This window comes from Trachurus japonicus, chromosome 13, assembly GCF_045865225.1.
Source record: "Trachurus japonicus isolate A0001 chromosome 13, Traja_1.0".
Taxonomy (NCBI): Eukaryota; Metazoa; Chordata; class Actinopteri; order Carangiformes; family Carangidae; genus Trachurus; species Trachurus japonicus.
In genome coordinates this window covers 35638986-35659059 of record NC_140919.1, presented here as the reverse complement: position 1 = coordinate 35659059, position 20074 = coordinate 35638986, and the positions used below count along the sequence as shown (strand labels likewise).

General features: G+C 39.7%; 2 protein-coding genes across 2 annotated transcripts; both read right to left on the bottom strand.

Annotated features, from left to right (window-relative positions):
* Nucleotides 1-236: 236 nt before the first annotated feature.
* Nucleotides 237-5080, bottom strand: LOC146976431 (zona pellucida-like domain-containing protein 1). Its single transcript, XM_085794506.1, has 10 exons — nucleotides 4961-5080; nucleotides 4406-4623; nucleotides 3817-4001; nucleotides 3644-3716; nucleotides 3404-3501; nucleotides 2063-2143; nucleotides 1575-1743; nucleotides 1358-1457; nucleotides 662-682; nucleotides 237-496 (listed from the first exon to the last, which is right to left on the bottom strand). Exons 1-10 carry the CDS (start codon nucleotides 5055-5057, stop codon nucleotides 360-362), a joined length of 1179 nt encoding a protein of 392 aa, XP_085650632.1. The 5' UTR covers nucleotides 5058-5080; the 3' UTR covers nucleotides 237-359.
* A 3331-nt stretch (nucleotides 5081-8411) lies between these two features.
* Nucleotides 8412-14241, bottom strand: zpld1b (zona pellucida-like domain containing 1b). The gene is made up of 10 exons (XM_085794505.1): nucleotides 13872-14241; nucleotides 12552-12772; nucleotides 12252-12433; nucleotides 11826-11898; nucleotides 11181-11278; nucleotides 10762-10842; nucleotides 10363-10534; nucleotides 10142-10247; nucleotides 8865-8894; nucleotides 8412-8661 (listed from the first exon to the last, which is right to left on the bottom strand). Exons 1-10 carry the CDS (start codon nucleotides 14008-14010, stop codon nucleotides 8489-8491), a joined length of 1275 nt encoding a protein of 424 aa, XP_085650631.1. The 5' UTR covers nucleotides 14011-14241; the 3' UTR covers nucleotides 8412-8488.
* Nucleotides 14242-20074: the final 5833 nt, after the last annotated feature.

Genomic DNA, 20074 nt, shown 5'->3' with positions numbered 1-20074 from the left:
TTCATGACTACTCATCAGTCTCAGTAATTAGCATCCTGTATTTTGTTTTCTTAATCTGTTCCCATAATGTGAAACTATTCACTGAAGATTTGATTAATTGAACTTTCTTTCTTTTCTTTCTCTCTTTCTTTCCATCATCACAATGGGTATGTTACTCAGACTTCACCTTTCATAACTTGTAACAGTCTGTGAAGGATTGGAAAGAAACATTAAGTGCTCCAATCAATAGCTGATTCAGTACAGCAGAGTCCTACATACATACATTATGCACCTCCACCAGTATGTGAATGTCACCCTGTCAAACTCACTATGTCACTTAGCCTGTGCTGACCCCTGTTTATAAATGGTTTGGGCTGCTGCTAGCTTAGCCGCTTCAGTTTACGGTAAAAAGTTGCCGCCATCAAAATGGCTGCCACCCCTATCACAATCAGGACGGCCACAGCAATCCCCAGGCCAACAGACGCGCCCCTGCCATCAGACTGGCCACCAGACAGCGCTGTGCACAAATGAGAGTAACACCATTTATTTCAGCAGACAAAACAGAATACGTTATGACTTGCTGCAGATAAGAAATGTTTTTCATTTCTGGAAAAATCAAATTAGTCGAAACTTTGTGAATGTCTGTTCTTATGGCAGTTAAGGGGATAAAAAACATACTCACCCTCTTCTTTGGACTGAATGGCTGCAAGAAAAACAGAAACAGTCAGTATTTCATAAAGAGGGATATTTTCATTTCATATATTTATATATTGGATTCTTATCAGAGATTCAAAGCAGAAAAGAAAAGTCAGAAACGTGTGGTGAGTTGCTTAGAACCACATTTGTAAAACTCTTTTGCAGGTGCTGGATCGTTAGCTGAGCCCGGTAAGACTGGGGATGGCCTCCTGACAGTACAACTTTGTCACAACAACTCTGTACTTAAACCTTCCAACTTTGATTTTTTTGTATAGATTAATCAAACCTGTTAATTATCAAGGTGCCGTGAAGTGGATACCTGAACAGAGCCAAGCTTGCTTTTTCCTCCTGCTGCTTTATATAGTGAGCCAAGCCAGCTGCCTGCCACCTTAAATTCCTATTTAGCTGACAGATATGAGAGTGGTATCAATCTTTTCATCCATCTTTGCAGTGAGAAAGTGAATAAGCACATTTCTCAAAATGTCAAACTTAAGCTCTGCAGATCACAGCCAACTGAATGATGATTGTCAAGTAAAACTCCACAAAGCAGAGCAACATACAATATACTGTATTGTATAGAGAGACACAATGTCATGTCAGTGAGGAAGATTTAGAAAGAAGCATTGCTTTGTTAAAGCTACAGGGAACTTTGCACCAAACCAAGGACACATAGGGGACATACGGTTTTCTGTCTTGGCCCTTATAGCCACTGTGAGCACGGACGGCTCAGTGATGCTCTCCTGGACCACAGTGGTCTCCACACTCCTCCTCTTCCTGCATTGCTGCGGATCAGACCAGATGGAAAGACGTGAGTTGAAGCAGATCTGGCTGGAGCTGGGGATTTATTGTTGAAATCCATGAGGAGTGGATGTGGGGGGGGGGGGGGGGGGGCTTCTTACCTTGAAGGTGCTGCAGGTGCTGCGCTCACAGAGCCGGGTTATGCAGTGCAGATAGTAGGTGGAGAGGGTCTCATTCTGCTGCTCAATGAAGCGAAATGCTGGGAAAAAGAAGCGGGCCTGTTGGCTGTCCCCGTTCTCCAGCATGGTGGTCATCTGATCAATCGAGCACCTTTCAATAAAAGGCGAACCTCTCAACTGCTCCATTTGCACATCACAGAAATACAGGCAGTGTATTAATGATAGAACAACACGGGAGATTAAATCAAGTCTAGGGCTCCCTTCTCGAGGATTTCAAGGTAGCAGTGGTTTACTGATTACATGGAGGAGAGGGAAACCTGCAGATATCTGTAAAGACTCAAGTTTAATGTTGGACTGCTGGGCTGAGACACAGAGCTTATTATTGGGCCGTGATGGACTGGAAGAAACTCACAAGTTACAAAAAGTAGGCAGAACTAAAATAAAAAGTTTTGGGTGTTTTAGTGACTTACGAGACAAACAGGTTAAAGGAGCTGGAGTTGGAGGGCTGTGGAGACACTGAGGCGTAGCACCGGTCCAGAAGAACAAAGTACCTGTGGAGAAAGAATGAGGTCCCCAGCACCGAGTCAGAGACTCCAGGTCACAGGTGGAATCCTCAAATTTACAATCTATCAAGACACAGTCGTGTGGTTGGAGACTAGGAGTTGGAAAATCCAAGTCATTCGATCAGGTTTCTTATGCTTTACCAACATCCATCACCTGTATTTAACAAACTGCCAAAGGTGAGAAAAGATATAGTAAAAGTCCCATACTGTATGTTTACTCCTCCTCTCAAAATTCAGAATAAAAGATATTCATTGAATTTGTCCTGACTTTAAACACTGAGGCTGCAGGTGGAGGCTCCAGAGGTTCTTTAAGTTGGTCAGGGGTAGACCATAGATGACTGCAGTATGGAAACAGGGGTGATCATGCACCAACTAAGACGTGCCTTGGAGCCAATGTACAAAATATCAGGATAGTCATGATGAATAATAGATAAGCTCAAGTGAAGAATAAAGAACAAGGCTTCCCCTCTTCACTACTGTGCTTCTCCATCCTCTGCACTTGTCAGTTTGCTCCTAAACTGTCCACATCTTTTTTTTTCTCCTGCCTTACTCCAGTTTTCTTTTTTTGTTTTTTCTCATTGTTTCATCCTTTTTTTTTTAAATATATTTTTTAAAAGGAAGAACAGTAGCCAGATGTCGGCTCTAGTCATATCTAACATCACTCATTCACTGTTAAAGGTTAAATTTGGCTTTTTGCTATATTGTGGTGGTAGGAATCACTAAAGAAATGGTGTCTTATTCTAAAAACTAAGCAAGGAATTACATTTTTAAACCTGAATTGTCTCTTCAGCAGTTGTTGAAGAAAGTACCTTGATCCTTAAGTGAGTAAAATTGTAAATACGTCAATGTAAATATGGTTAAAATCCTACTAAGGCCTAGTCTCATCAGAAAAATGAATAAAATATCAAAATAACAGTACTTTCTCCAGAAAAGATCCTTTGTCAATGATTTATCATAATGTATTATGTTACCGTAAATAATAGCATAATAATTCCCCTTTAAAAAAAAAAAACTGAACAATTGATGTCCATCTGAAACATGACACGGTCACAACTGTACAGTTCAGTTCAACAGTGTAATGGTTCCCTGTTGAAATGATCTAAGGCAGTTGCATATAATTGAATTTCAAAAATTGTACAGCATTTGAGTGAAGGTAAGTTAATGTTTAGTTTGATAAATACAGGTCCAGGTCTGGAGCAGATACTAAATAAAAAGCTGCAGGCGTGATATATAATTAATGGTTCTTACTGTGATGTCAGGTTGGATGCGACCACCTGCACGTAGATGTTTGTCCTCAGTTCGACACCCAGGGGTGGCATAACCATGGGCTGGGTAAAATTTTGATCCTGGTGGAGAAAGAGAAGAACAATCAAGATTTAAAAAGTATACAATCTGTTATATAATATTAATCTCTTGGAGTTAAAATCTACATGGGCCCCATGTGGAAATGGGAGTAGCCTATGTATAAAGACAGGTGTAAGGTGGCACCTGGTACAAGGCCATGCTGAGAGTACTGATGAAGCTTCCATTGTTGTCTTTCAGAGCAATGGAGGAGGACGACCTGTGGGGAGAAGAGGAATCAAATCACACTTCTCATGCAAATGAAATGCAAGAAAAGTCGATGTATGTTTTCAACCCACGTATTTTAACTGTGCACTTACACATCCACCTGGGTGTTGTTGATGAGGTACTCCAGTGGGTAAGCACATGAGTAGTAATACTTAAGCTCTGCGTTGTAGGTGATTGTCCCGATGGTGGGGTCGAAGGATCGTACCACCCCACTGACGTTCACCGTCTGGATGTTGGAGAAGTCGGAGAATATTCCCGTCCCTGGTGCACTCGTGGTCTGAGGAATTATTTAAGATGAGCATGATTATTTAAGAAATGGTTAAAAATGAATGGTAGGCAACGTGTCTTAGCACAGCAGGCAGCAGTGATGAAATCACATCAAGAAAGTGGAACAACCCTCTTAACTTTCTCATTCTCTTCTGAGAAGAGGCTGGTGGGAACGCATCTAAGTGTGTTACATGAAGTCGAGAGCGGACTGATTCATCTCATGTGCAGTATTGTCTGGCTCTCATTTCTATTAATGTTCTCTTTTACATCTCCTCTTGTCTGGCCAAAAACAAAGTACTCAAATATCCTTTCAGTTTCCTTAATCCTAACACTTCTGGGCTAAAGGTTAAAAACCTCCATGATCACAATCCCTCAAGACTTGAAATTAGGATACTCAGTTGATGCAATGCTTACCAAGAAATTACTCCCACAGGCATTTCCTTCTCTGATGGGGAAGCTGAATCTCACCACGGGAGGAGCCACCGAGCTGTCCAGCGTCCCCTGACAGTTGCTGTCCCGGATGCGGTTCAGGATCAGTAAGCTTTCGTTGTATCCGGTGTAGATAGCCGGGCAGATTTGGATAGCCAGGTCGATGGCAGACGTGCCGCACACAACAGCAATATCAGTGTATTCTGATGATGAAGATGGCATTATTATTGAAACATAATAAAATGTAGTAAATCAGTCTGATTTGAAAAGGAAAAAACAATGCATATAACATGTCATCGAAAATGCCACTAATACAATAAAAAATAAACATACAAAAAGTTGCATCAGAACTCAAATTGTTATGCCTGTTTAACATCTACGTATGTTTTTGCTGTATAAGTCTACCAAGTGTGCTAATTAAATATCAGATGGAAAACTAAAATCAATATGGCCTTCCTAAAGGTCTACATCTGAACTGAAATCAATACAACCCCTCCAGCCTGAAACCAGAGCATGAGACTTAAGGTCACGGCATCGTACCTGGTCGTCTGGCAAACATTCCGCAGTCAGATAAGCTGAGGGCCTCTCGGCCCGCAATGCACAGGGAGGTCAGGATAAGGAAGCTGAATAAAGCCATCTCCCCACTCTGGCCTCTGTGAAAAAGCTACGGCAAACACAACAGATGTCAAACACAGCAAATCCTTAAAAAAAAAAAAATCCAGAACAATGCAGAAAATATCCATTGAGGTGATTTTAATTGCAAAACAAAACAAAACAGATGTTTAATCCAGAGCTGTCAGTCAAGGACACTTTGCTGCTAGGGTCTTACCTCCTCTGTCGCTTTGCTGTTTTAGGATAAGAGAGCGGTGAGCTGGTTTATATATGGTGAACATGACCGCTATGTGGTCGACATCACTGTTTTAGGATTGGGTGGAAACAGGGTCAATGTCACTTTGGTGGGGCTGTCTCAGTTTGTGTGAACAATTCATTTTTTTGTGGCTGAGGCACCGTGGTCCTTTCCTGGAGGCAAATGATGAAACCAAACACAGTCCCCTTCAAAGTTTCTTACCTAAACAATGCCCATAAGGCTTTGTTTCTCTGTGTGTGAAATGCAGCCCCCTTTGCCTACCAATATGAAACTTAATAAAGTAAGGGTATGTATGGTTTCTATTCACCTGGAAGCTCAGGTACAATAGAGGAAAGAGGACCTGTTGTCATGTGCGCTGTTTGTTGGTTTACTGTAACCTGCATGACCCTTAATTTGACACAAAAGCTTTTGATGTTCATAATTTAGTCACATGTTATTAACAGCTAACACACATTAGTCACACTGACAACGTGAGTGAACTGACATGTTGAGACCCTTTGTAACTAGCACTGTGATTTATGTTTATAAGTTTATGTGAATATTTGCGTTTCAGTGTAAAACTAGAAATTCCTTTTCATACAGAGCATCTTTTTACATTATGTTAATGTTGAGGTTAAATTGAAAGAGGATGATTGAAGGACGGCTCGAAACCTGATCTTGTCAAGTGAGCCACCTGGGAAGAGAAAGCTGTGATTGGGGTCAAGTTGGAGGATGGGCGTCTCTCCGTCAACCTTTTGTCAAACGTATATGAAGCTACACTGTGAAATGCAGGGCACATAGTTATTGTCATGATGTGTGCTCTTAAATATGCTGAGAGAAGCCCACACACAGACAGTATATGTGGTCCTCAACACACAAAATGAACTTTCTTCAGTGTTGACTCACCTGAACTTGAATTCAACTTACAGAGCTAAATCCCGGCCTCATTTCCATTGGGGGGGGGGCAGGAGAGTTTAATCAATTATCACTGATAGTAAACTGAGAGGGGAGTTGATGGCATTTATTCCTCTCATTTCATGTATCTGTGGTCATTGTGGATGCTGAATACATCACAGAATGGCTGTTGAAATGAGGGATTAGGGTGATAAAGAGCAGTGAATGCAGCAAAGCTGTGCGGGTCACAAAAAACAGCTGCAGAGGCAGACACGTGATACGCGGCTGCCGCCAAAAGACATTTATATAGGTCATCGGAAAAGAAAATCAATATGGCAAAAATTGAAAGATTAATTCTGGCAGTCATCAAACAAGCTCTGGCAGTATTTTGTTCATTTTCCTGGAGACTGGACACCCAGGAGACCACGACATCTGTACAACTTTCACGGATATGCCCAAATATTACAATGTACTATGTCATCAAGAAAAAAGAAAAAACTTAACTCACCTTAGTCAGATAAACCATGAGGAAATGTCATAAACTGTCATCCAAAGAATTCTTAATTACCCGCAAAAAAACTGAAATCACTGGACAGCCAGCCAGTTGTGAATATGGATATTAAAAAGATTTTCCAAAACCATTTTGTATATACAAAGTATTTTCAAGTGCTACATTTTCAATTATATGTTTAGCTTGAGAATTAGGAGCATTTTCTAAACCCAGTGCAAGTGACCCTTTAACACATGACCATGTGGTTTTCATTCTACAGCAACAATCTGCTCAACAAAAAGGAATAACAGGTCAATTATATATTTTTTCAAACAGAAAATCCATTATTTGAATCCAGTTTAATTCAATATGTGTGTTCAGTAGTTTATTCTTGACCTAGGAAACAGCAACAATTTAGGAGAGCACTAAAGTCTCTCCTGCTAACCAGTCAATACTTTCCACATGGTCTGCCTATCTAAACTGGGATTATTTTATATTTCTTATCATATGTATATATATATATCATAAGCTTTTTGTATTGCATTGTACAATGTTAAATCATGTTAAACCATGTTTGTATTTATTATGTATGAACGATTTTTGTACCTCACAACTCATTAGCTTAGAACTGTAGTCGGAGAATGCCACCCTACAAGCCCCTGGAGGGTTTTTTGGCATTCCCCTTCACATTGTTTTGGATTTTATATGTTATATCTTTTTTAACTTTGATATGTGAAAACAAACAAACAAACAAACAAACAAACTGACAAAACAACCTCAACTCAAAGTTTGCTGCTTTTTGTTTGTTTGTTTTTTGAAATGTTTTAAAGACTGGAGAGTTCCGTTGGCTGGGTCCAAAAGCTGCTGTCGAACCACAACTTCATTATTTTTGCCTTATGGTGAATTAGCTGACGCACAGACACCAGAGTGTCTAATCCAGCAATAAGTATGAAAGCGAACAGGTGTTTTTAAAACAGCAATATGCTCATTTATTACATTTAATAATCATACTGCAATAAATGCTATACATTATAGTAAAACAAACAAAACATATATTTTAGTTTCACTTTATTTTCTCTTTTCCATTAACTCATTGTGTATAAAGAAATGTCAAAATGTAAAACACATTAAACATATCCGTTTTTTTTGTGTTTTTTTTGTAACTATTACTGACCAAACAATATGATGAGGTATTGAAGGCAATAAATACACAGGACCTAAACAATAAGTAAGAATTTAATCGTGTACATGAATGAAAGCACAAATGTGCAGCCACACAATAGAACACATGTTAAGTATCAATGTGTTTAGGTCTATCTACCCAACATAGGCTACATGTGCACAGTGCATGGTTTACAATGTCCTTTCATTGTATTAAAATATGTACAGTGGAAGATAATAGTTGTCTGGGAAACAGAGAGTAACAAGTGGGCATTTAAGTGGAAAGGAGAAATGAGTGTTATGAAGTGTTTCTATAAATACTGACTACCCACAGGAGAAAATGACAATAGGGTCCTGCAAGTTTAATGAAAGACTAATAAAAAAAATGAACTGCTGTATACTGTAATGGCAAATGAAAATTATATTTTCTCTCATGAACTCTAATTCGATTCATTTCAATATCTTTTTCCTGTTTCCTGCTCTCCGCAATCTGTGTTTTCTCCTCTCTTCAAAAATGTCCAATAATTACCACTTGCAATATTATTCAACTAGATTCAGACATTTTTCCTTTTTCACACTGGATTTTTATAAGTATGTGAACAATTAAATTGCCCTGTAAATCACGAGCTGTAACAAAAAAGTATTACTCAAAGACGCTATAATATAGGATGTTTATTCATTTAAAGCTGGCATTCCAGACACCTGAGACCGTGGTTGCTGGGAGGCGGGACTTCTGCAGGAGGTGAAGTGACAGCAGGATGAAGCCCACGCTGACCCCACCCAAGATGACCACACCTGAGATCAGAGCACTGGTCACTGGGTTCATTAGCTGGGAGGAGTCTCCAGATGCTGGTGGGAGGAAAGATCAACAGAGACAGAAGCTTAAGACAGACATGTTCTTTGACGTGGGTTTAACGAGACTTGAGCTTCTTTTTTGTTTGTTTTTTCCTGTTGTTGCCTTAAATTATCGATTTCCACAGGCATTTGCTTCCAAAGTCACAGATGATATTCAAAACCTTTTCATGTTTCGTAACATTAGTAAGAGAGCTTACCAAGCTGGGAGTTGTTGGCAGGAGTTTCATCTGAAAAATGATTTCGAAAGCGTTTATTAGTGTCGATTTTACAGCTACTTCAATCTTTAACAGCTGTGTTGATTCACTGAGCTGTTCAATTTAACAAGATGGTTTGACAGTTTGTTAAAGCAGAAGTAAGTGGAATATTTGTGTTAATATAAGTCTTAAATAGTTATATCTTCCGACAGCAATCACTTATATAGAGTGTTTGGTCTGAAACACGGGTCTGTCAGTCACTCTGCTCTGCTGTAAGCCGAGGAGAAAATTTTCCTTGTGTCCTACAACCTTTATCCAATGAGGAGAGAGAACGGCATACAGTAAAGGGTCCTCTCTGTGTGTGCAGCCAAGGGATGCGCGTGCATGTGGTGACGTAGGGACGAAGGCGGGGACTGCTAACTCCATCGGCTGTCAGGAAGTAGCCAAAAACTAGCCAAGACGATCGGATAGCTTACTTCTGCTTTAATATGAAGCTTAAACAGCTCTCTGCTTAGTAGCCTATAAAGGCTGAAATACAGGGGGACAGCTGGTCTGACTGTGTCTATAGCTAATAAAATCAGGATACCAGCACCTATTAATTTGTTTTTTTTTAAATAATTTTGATTCTATTATAACATTTAATATAATTTATATTTATATTGTTTATACTTATAAAATGTAAGATATAGTCAATTAATTTAACCCATTCAACAAAGAAGGTATTTGTCAGTCTTGCCATCCCTACATAGCCACTATTGGCTCCACTTTAAGTTTAACAACTTAAAGAATCCCAGGTGAGTTCAACATCAAACTTCATTTCTTTACTTTTCAAGAACTGCCTTCAGTGGAGAAAATCAAAATCAGTGTTAACCCTTGCACCTAAGCTAGCCCTGCCCGGACTGTCTCTTTATTTTCTGATTCCAAGTCACTGTAGCATCAAGGCTGCCATGAATAAGAAGCTGCTCAGAAGGCTTAATATAATCTCTTGTATTGTAAAGGCAATGATGGCCGAAACTCTTGGTAAAACTGATACATAAGTAGGTGTTAATCCTGACATTGACTATGTAACAATAGCAAAAACTTTTTAAATAGCTGTTTTAAGTGAGGCAATTACAATGTCACTGTTCTTGACTAACCACAATATGACAGTTTTTACTGTTGGTTTTCTTTTTTCACAAATTATCCAAGCAAAGCAGCTACTGGCTAATATGTTCTCAAGTGAATAACTGCATCTCCAAAATGACAGTCTATTCTTTTATGAGTCAGTTTATGTTTCACACCACTCCTGGTGATGATCGGCCCAGCGGTGAGGACGGCATTCCTAGATGCTGCTGGCTGGGAATCAAGACTCCCATCTCCATCCCTCCTGCGCCGTCGCCCACAAATCTGCCAATCACATCATCAGATTTCAGTCGTCTCTGAGGTCAGGAGACCTGCAGGGAATCCACAAAACTCAGATTTGTGATTTTCTCTCTCTCTTTTTTTTTTTTTTAACACTTACTGGCATGAGCATGATGCAGTCATCAGCCCTGCAAAGCTTAGTGACGCAGTGCAAAAACACAGTTGACATCTTCTGGTGTCTGTGTTTCACAAAACGGAAAACTTCAAAGGAGAAACGCCCCATCTGACTCTTTCCGTTCTCGAAGACGGTTGTCTGCGGATCCTTATAGCATCTTTGTGGAAAAAAATGACAGATGCACACATGAACATACGCACACATGCACACTCTGAAAATGACAGATTTGATGCCTGGTCATGACATGTGTTTTAAGCGCTTACTGAGAGAGGGGAAAAAAGGCAGCATTCATGGGGATAAGCCATTTGGAGGACCTGAATAGGTAATGACTCCCTTTTGTGGTTTATCAAATCATCATCTCAAGTGGAGAAAAAGCAGGCTTACCCAAAGAAAAGGTCATAGCGAAGTTCATCATTAGGATTCCCTGAGGGGGTTGTGTAACAGTAGTCCATCAAGATGTTCCACCTGCAGGGGGACAAAATTATAAGATGGGATGAAGGATAGAGACCTAACTGCACATGGGAAAGCGCAAATCAGGCCTTTTCTGCTGCAAGCTGGCGCCTTCACTTAGAATAATAACATAATGGCATAATGAATGTAGGCAAAGAATAAAAAAGGACTAAGCCTGTTAAAACGATCATGGGAAAGATGCTGTGATTGACATCATGTCTGCGTAGCGCTGCACCTCAGAAGTTGCTATTGTTATGGGAAAATGTCTTCTGCATGGTCAAAATGTCTGTACAGATTCATATCAGCTGATCGAGTCAAAGTTCAGTAGTGAACAATCAGGTGTTATCTGGTACCGTTTGTCTAAGTTTGTGGCTTTCACAGCAGCAAATACTCTGGTTTTCAGAGCCAGTCCAGCCATGGGAATAGAGAGAGGTTGATTGTATGTTGAATCCTGTACAGAAAGAAAAAGAAAAGGCTTCATTTGTCACTCAGAACATGAGATTAGAAACTTGAAATGGGCAAAGTCCTGACTTATAGAGCCTTTACTGTAGTATTAAATGACTGGTGATATGTTAAATACTGTTGTAATACAATAATAATATTATTAGTTGGTTGGTCCTCCCTTTCTGACAGACGCATGAAGCACTATTATGTTGATCTTCAAGGCTCTTACTGGTAAGCAGCCCCCATGTTGTTCTATTTAAAAAATAAAAAAAAAGTTGTTCTATTAACAGGAAACAGAAAACATGATTCGGAGATCGTGAACTCAATTTTCAATTTTCATTAATTTTTTATGAGAGTTGTTGACAATAAGGAAAATATAAATTATCACCACACTTATAAGAATAAATCTGTTGGAAAAAAATTGATCCGAGATCATGAACTCAATTTTCTTCGAATATCCTTCTGAACCTCATAATTACAAGATTCATAGTTTATGAATTGCAGAGAAAATGATTGTACTGTGTATAATAAGCTACCCATGGCAGTGAACTCACATTATACAGGATCATACTCAATGTGCTCACAAATGTACCATTGCTGTCCTTGACAGATACAGCAGCAGAGGATCTGCGGAGAGTACACAACATTTTATTCAATGCTGTTTTTTAAAAACAACATCTAGAAAGCAGAGTTTATGATGTAATACAGGTACAAAAGTGTACATTTTCCAAGAATGGAGGACATTTTAGATTATATACTGTAATTCAGCATCTGAGTTATTATGAGATATGAATGATTCTCAGTATATGACAAATGAATCCACTCAGGCTTTTAAACATGGTTTCTTTCAGCATGGTTTCAGAAGACGATGCACACTATCAAATAGATAAATCTTAATATCAAATCCACTGAGTAACTCCTGGAAGGTCAACCTCTCCTTGGACACTGGAAGAGGGGGGGGGGATTTGGCAACAACTTACGATGCCAGCTGTGAGTTATTGACCAGGTACTCCAGTGGGTAGCTGCAGCTGAATTTATACAACAATCCGGGCAGGTAGCTGATTATAGCTGGCGGGTCAGGAGTGTCGATATAGCCCGAGACATTCCCAATTTGCACCAGAGACATGTTCCCATAGGCATTGGCCCCATAGGCTGTGCTGACCTGCAGAGACAAGCATTTCAGACAACTACTTTGCTTTCTCTCAAGTCAATAAACAGCATTACGAAGCTGGCATGGTATACATATTAACACCATATTCTAGTGATTGTGTATTCTTTACCACAAGACTGTTACCGCAGGCTTCAAGAGTGCTCAGGCTGATGCTGAACAGGACTGCTGTGGGGAAGGTGTTGTTATTAATGAAGCCTCTGCATTGGGCGTCTCCGTGGCGACCGTTCAGGACCAAATCTGAGTCAGTGTAGCCAGAGAAAAGCACCGGGCAGAAGTTGATCTTCAAGGTGATGGTCTGAACCCCACAGTACACACTGATGTCCCGCTCACCTGCAAGAAGAGAGAGGAAGGTCACGACCGGTTTATTCTGGAGCCATGCACCATTCTGCTTATTAGTCATCACACCAGTGCCATACACACATCAAAAGATGCCAATTTACCAAATGGTGGCATTCAAATCTCAAGGTCTGTACTTATCAAACTCAGGTCCCAACTGTGTGTGAACAATGAAATCCACTTACCAAACACTTACTACACAGACTAAAGTGTAAAATAAATAATAACAATAAAAGTAACACTCAAGTAAATCTCAGCGTGATTAATCAGTGCTGAGAGCAGCTAACGGCAAATTATTTTTGACATATTGTCCATTCTTTTAATAAATCCTTACATTGAACTCTGGAGAAATCTTAAAATATATATATTTTTTTATCCTTTAGACAGTATCTGAAATTGAAGCAAAAGAAATTCAAACCAAATGGGGGATAAAGAAATATTGCAGCTGGTTTTCATCATAAAACAAGCACAGACAATGAAGGTGTATAGAAAGTCAAACAACAATCAGAGCTGAGGGTCAAATCACGCATGATCAAATAGCAGACACATCCATCAAAGACACTGACAACACAACAGAAAAAGTAGTTGTCAACCCATATCAACCTTCTTTTGTAGCAGCGGTCCTTAATATTATATGTATGCTCAGTTAAGTTTAGGAACACCTCTTATACAGTTTCTCCTTATCCAGGAAGAGTTTACATCATTTTCACCCTCCGTAGAGTGGTGGAGGAAAAACTTAAATACAAGATAGTAAAGCTAGAATGTCGCTATCCATTAATAAATAATAATAAAGGCCTTGCAATAGAAATCTATTTGAAGATATTATCAGAAAAAATGAGAAAAAGTAGTGTTTCAATATTCAATATTGATGCTAATTTGAAAGCTATAAAACAACAAATAACATTTCATAAACTGATGTTTTAAATGTGTCACATAAATGCAGAACGGTGATGGGATAATGTTCCAAAGACACTGGACAGCACTACTATTATTTGAACTATTGACAGAAGCGTCACGTTTAATATCTGCAGTCAGATTGGAAGGCGGGAAGAATGAAAGTATAGAAAGTGAGTCTTATCTGTCGTCCTCTCACCAGGAAACCTGCTGTGGTAGTTGGCGTCACAGTTGTATCCATTAAACTGTGAGGAGACTGAAGAAGCGTAACTCATCAGCAGGAGGATAAAGAACATTTGTGTCATTTCAGCACCTAAGCGAGGTTTGCCCACTGTCATCTTCAGAAGGTCAACATTGCATTAACCACATTCCTCAGGTCTGTGTTAAAAAACAGCACTTATCTCAAAATTAGATGTTTGAAAACAGTTCTCCCCTGGCTTGCCTGTTTCCTTGACTGGCGCGCGCTCTGACCTCTATCAAAGTAGTACAGCCTTCTTTCCCCAGGTCCCTTAATCCTTCTTATTCTGCTCCCTCTGCTCCCTTATACCTCAGTAGCTCATGTTGTCCCAAAACCTCTATTAGCCAACCCCTTTTAAGCTGAGGTCACCCCTCTTTCTAGCTCATTTCATCCCTCTCCCCCTCTCTCTACCGTCACTTCTATTTTTTCTGCACTTGTTTACCTGTTTCCTGCCTTATCCAAAGTAATTGTTCGGAACTTCTCGTACCCTGTCTGGCTTGTGACAAGAAAAAAGTTCAACATTGTGGCCCGTTGTCGTGGTGGCATCAGGGGTCTAAACTTAACACAATATCGGCCTGAATGTTTATCTGTTGTAGATGAAAAAGATAGAGGATCTCTTTATCCTAACACTTCAACAAAAAACCTGCTGGAGTGCAGAACATGGGAAACTCCGTCAGATCTGAATGGCCTGGACAAATCTTTTCACATTGCCCAGAAACCTGAGTATACTCTGAGGGTTCCCACTCATCTCTCCTCAGTCTGATCTCCGTCTGTCAGCGTCCACAAACGGTGGGCCTCAGCAGGAGGGGGCCCAGCATGGGAATTAAGCTGTCATCGCCCCACATTCACATGAACATAAAAGTCAACTCACGGTCTGATGCAGGGCTGCGTGTGGGTAATTGTGATGCACAAGGCATCACTTAGAGTAAAGGTATTCACTGGTGTATACAGCTTACAGCATGATGTGTTACAGCATTACAGGAGGTAAAAGTGCAATCTTGAATTTATTTTATGCAGTTTTGACCTTGATCTTACTGCCGTCAATCTGACAAAAAAAAGTGATGCGTTAATATAGAGATAATGTCTTCCTCTTCCATTTATCTAAACTTCACCTTTAAACCTTTAAACTGGTCTTTGTTGAAGATGTGTAACGTGTGGCACTGAAGCTTTTGTGTTTTTTTCTCACTGTCGGCACTGTAGCCTCCAAAATGGCCATTAAGTTGAGTCAACACCTCTGAAACCTGAACAATATAGTCTCCGTTATGATCGAATTCATCATAGAGCTGTTGAGTGTCAGTGTTGAGCTTCAGCAAGGGCTCCTTAATACAACTGTCCACTGAGTGTAAATCACAGAAAAAGACCAGAAACAGTCACCTAATGTTTTCCAATGTTAGTCTCCCGTCAGCCCGAGCACACTGGTTCCCCAACGATAACATACATTTTGAGTTCACAAATATAAAAAACAAAGAAAACAACAAAAATAAATCCTGAAACAGCTGGGCTCTTGAGTTTTTCTTTTTCTTTTTCTTTAAGCAAACATCACTTAAACAGACTTAAATGGAGAACTTGTTGAGGACTATTTGCATTCGGTGCTCTAATGAGTAAATACAACGGCAGCGTAGTGTAAAGGGCATTGGCCAAAATAAAAAACATTGTCTGTGCTCATCACAGCGAGTCACAGTCACCCAGTTCAACAGTCTGCCTCGCTGACGTGTGGTTAAACAGAAATTGGCTACACAGATGTTAGAATATAATGAGATTGTGAGCCCCAAGAAGAAATTAATTCATTTTCTGTGTCATTTGACTGGTGGTTTCAATCAATAGAAGTCTGATTTGCAGTTCTCTGACTGATGACACAACCACCTACTTACATTATGTTTCTGGTAATTATCATTCTAGTCACCCCTTCAACAGAAAGTCAGAAAACTTAGCAGCAAATATTCAATTTGTTATCGGGTGCATTCAACAGCAACTTGGCTCTGGAGCTGTCAGTCATATCGAATGATATTCCTCAGCAGACGAAATGTATCTAGTTATTATGGTAACAACGTGTTGAGTGAGAGTGATAAGAGTGACATGTCACTGTCATAAACATTATGTCAATGTCATAATACCCGGGTTTGTAGGGTTAGGGTTAACTGAATGACACTTAATAACAATGTTATGACATTAACATAATGTTTATGACGTGTTCATGACTGTGACATGTCACTTTTATGTCACTCTTATTAGTCCTTGGGCCAAGATCCAAAATTTCACATATCACCTGGGAGGGCAAATTCTAGACGTATGACACGCATTGCCAGGAAAGGTCCGATCTGTCTGTTTAGACTGCAGACGTATTGGCAGATATCCTATTTGTAGTGATTTATTTCCACATTTAACGGGGGCCTGAATCTGATCTGACAATATCCGATTCCATGCGTATTTGTCCCGTTTACACGTTCATGTTACTGATCCGATCTGAGCCACTTGAGAGGAAAAAATCGGAATTGGGCCACATAAACCGTGCAGTGTAAAGACAGCCTTGTTGTGCCACTTCCAGCCTCAGTAGGACAGATGCAGGAGGCTGTGATACAGCTGCCGCTCTGGCCTGTGGTTGTTGGGGAGGCCTGCCATAAAGTTAAGTCTGTAGATATCTTGGAGGCATTCTCTCCCACTGTGGCCTTTCTCCTTCCTCTCCCATCATGTTGCTGAACAGGTCATGGGTCCATTTTCCAGCATGGGTGTTTGCTCCGGCTCAAAGGGCCGTGAAAAAACTATGATGTGTCCAAAAAGAGTGTTAGATGACTTTTAATGTGTCATTGGCCGTCTGTGTTCTTTTTGGAATTAATGACAATCTGCCTATAAGGGAAAACAACAAAATGCGGAAAAAAAAAAAAAATCTGCTCATATGAAAAGGCTGAATCATATTTTAATTTACTTATATTGACCCTAAAAACAATCTAGCATAGGTAAGGTTTTGCCCACTCAAGTGATACCGGTATCTGGTCTGGCCCAAGGACTATGACAGTGTCATGATCAGACCTTCAAGTAAAGTGTTACCGTTGTTATGAAATTTCTTTCTGCTTTCTTCCTGTCTTCTCTGTGTGTGTTCTCTAAATAACTAGATGAAGAATTAGACCAAATGGCTAAGGGCTATTCTTTCTTTGCCCCAGGGGTCACTCAGAGGGTTACGCCAGCCCTAGCTGCAGGCCCATCTCAGTTGTTTTGAAGCTTAATCCTAAGTTTCCTTAACATCATCTTTACTCTTCGTGACCTATGATTTCATTACAACTGTAGATAAATGTTTTTAACAGATTTCATGCATTAGAAGTGTTCAACAAAAGATGACACATTATCATGACACATCATGTGATGACGCATGTGATGACGCATCACAATGACACACATTATCAATGTCTCATTATCTCCTCTGTCGCCAAGAAACAGATCACTTCTCTAGAGCGATTGAATGATAAGTTGATTGGTTGGGAAAAAAATCGATTTGTTCCAGCCCCTCAAATGTAAATACAGAATTTGCTCATTTTCCAGTTTTGGATTAAATCAACATCCTTAAGTTTATTACTCTAAAAAGCAATTCTGACGTGGGTTTCTATGAAAAATTCACATTTTATTGATAAATGATTTGGTTACATAATAAAATCTAGGTGTAGATGAAAATCATCATTGATTGTCAGTCTAACATACAGTAGGAGTTACAGATGGTTACCCTGGGGTAAATGGTGTAATGACAATGTTTTATGGCAATGGTTCTCAACTGTTTCATATGAAAGACCCATGAACTGACTGAACTGTGCCCCAGGGTCCCACATAAGAGTTTTGCCTTCAGATGTATTATTACAGAAATTATTTGAAACCCTTGGCCCAAATAGTCACATGCCTCCACTCTGTCACAGGGTTACTCAAGGATGGAATTATAGAGCAAATCAATTACAGCATTCCTCTTTTTGCTGGGAACCCCCAGGAACCCCCTCAAGGTCCTGTGGGATTCCTGAGAACTGAACCACTGCTTTTTGGCCATCACTGTTTTTACAGTTGTTTTACATTTCAAATATGCAGATCCAGCTTGTAGCAAAGGGAAGGATTAGCAGAAAACCAAACCAAAAGAAAAGCATGAGTTTTCCATTTTTATTATTTTCTTTCCATACCCTGTGAATTGCAGGAGTCCAAATGGGCAAATAAGATCAACACAAAAATGTAACCACTTTAAATATGTATTCCCATGGTTTTTGTCTCTCAGCGTTAAAATAACTTTTCATACACATCTAGAGTTATTTCCATCTGAGCATACAGGAACATTATATGTATATTGGATTGTTGTTCCATCCACACCCATGACACAGTTGCCCTCATCTAACACGACTCCTGTGCGTCACTCTGTTTACACTCATCCTGGCCTGTAGCCTCACGTGTCAGTCTCAGATCCGCACTCGGGGCTGCAGAGCCCTGGGAAACACAGCTGGCTGAAGGTATTTACCATTCACTCCATGCTCACCTGCCCCTCTGATGAGGTAGGGCTGAAATCAAATATGAAGCCCTAACAAGTAGACAAGTGCAATTGAGAACAAACGGGATCAGATGGCCACATATCCATGAAATGAATACATATGCTGAACCCATTGCCATGCTTATTTTACAAATCCCACCCAGCAAATGACCTATTTGGGCAATGTATGGCCAAGTTCTCCACTTCTCTGCTTGTGTTTCAGTCACATGACTTTCTTTAAGATGTAAGGTAAGAAGGTTGGAAGTCTCACACACACACACACGCACACAGCAAGACCAGTCAAAAACATCCTGTTACTTTTCCTTATAATCTTTTTCATTATACATATCCATTTAAAAAGGCATTAAAAATTATTTTTAAAAAGGCCCAGGAAGCTGTTTCCTTTCACATTATGTTGAAAACTTGCAGGGAGGCTGTCTTTATCTTAAACCATACCACGCGCCTCTGTGCAACTCTCTGGAGCTTTATGAATGTTTCCAGCAGGTCGTCGACTTTTAATGGTGCAGGGTCGCCCGCCACACTCAGATCTGCATGATAGAGACGTCTCTATCTGATCAACCTGAAACATCCAGACTCAACAAACAGACATCTAACTCACACAATCTGGGCTGCATCACAAAACCCGTGAGAGTGCGGCTGTAATCTGAAGCTCCAGTTTTAACACAGGCAGGGAAGTGAAGCCCTCATCAAAGGCCCTGCTGCGATTTGATCCTCAGTGAGTAATGTTTCCAGAAGCCAGAAAACATTTCGTTTTTTTTTTTTTACCGCAGCAGAAGGGCAAAGTTATAACGTGGGTAAAAAAAAATGTTTATTTTATGCCACAGATGATAGTTTTAGTGGAGATTTAACTGGTGCTGCATATAAATTTGAAAAATTGGGGAAACAGTTGAAATAAGAATTTAAATTAAAATGCACTATTGATGCAGTTTTAATCAAAGAAAAGGGTTTCTCAAGGTGATTTCTTCTGAAATCAAAAATAAGTGAACCAGAATTGTTTTTGTAGTGTGTATATGTTTACAGAAGCGTCTGCCTGTGCCTTTTGTTGAGCTGAAAACCTGTGAAAATTCCCAGGTGAGATGGGAAAACAACAGGCTCACTTATTGTTTATGTATGAAACCCAACCCTGTTTGAAGAGAACAACATGAGACTGCTTTTCACCATGACCTTGTCAAAAAGGTTTTATTGCCAAATCTATTAACTGGACTAAAGGATTGATGATGATAAATTTTTTTTGTGTGTGTAAATTGATCAAATTCAAACTAACATGTTTTATTTACTGTTTATAAGACTCAAAATCAGGTTAAAAATATACGTGTTGCTCCTTGAAAATCAGAGATTATGCAATTGTGATTGCAGTAAATTCATTGGCAGCTGTGATTTAAAACTGAACTGTGTGTAATCAGTTGTTAGGCCATACATACAACATAAAAACTGAGATTTATATTGTTGTGAAAATGGCAAAGGTGAACTGAATTATTTTTATTTCACATTTGACTTGTGGGGGATGTTGACAGTATCAAAAGTTGATATTCATCTTCTTCCTGCAATTGTGGCTGATAGCATAAAGGGGGATTGTGGTAAATGTCATGTTTGGAGATAACCGTGGCATTGTGCTGCCCCCCTGTGGTCTCAGTCTATGTTAGTTAATTTTACC

Excerpts from the sequence above, each read along its gene's own strand:
- LOC146976431 (XM_085794506.1), bottom strand. The coding sequence starts at position 5,057 with ATGGCTTTATTCAGCTTCCTTATCCTGACCTCCCTGTGCATTGCGGGC. Across the intron at positions 4,624-4,960 it reads AATGTTTGCCAGACGACCAG|AATACACTGATATTGCTGTT; the intron begins GTACGATGCCGT and ends CTTCATCATCAG. Across the intron at positions 497-661 it reads CATTCAGTCCAAAGAAGAGG|CGCTGTCTGGTGGCCAGTCT; the intron begins GTGAGTATGTTT and ends ATTTGTGCACAG.
- zpld1b (XM_085794505.1), bottom strand. The coding sequence starts at position 14,010 with ATGACAGTGGGCAAACCTCGCTTAGGTGCTGAAATGACACAAATGTTC. Across the intron at positions 11,899-12,251 it reads AATAACTCACAGCTGGCATC|ATCCTCTGCTGCTGTATCTG; the intron begins GTAAGTTGTTGC and ends TACTCTCCGCAG. Across the intron at positions 10,535-10,761 it reads CGCTATGACCTTTTCTTTGG|ATGCTATAAGGATCCGCAGA; the intron begins GTAAGCCTGCTT and ends TTTTCCACAAAG.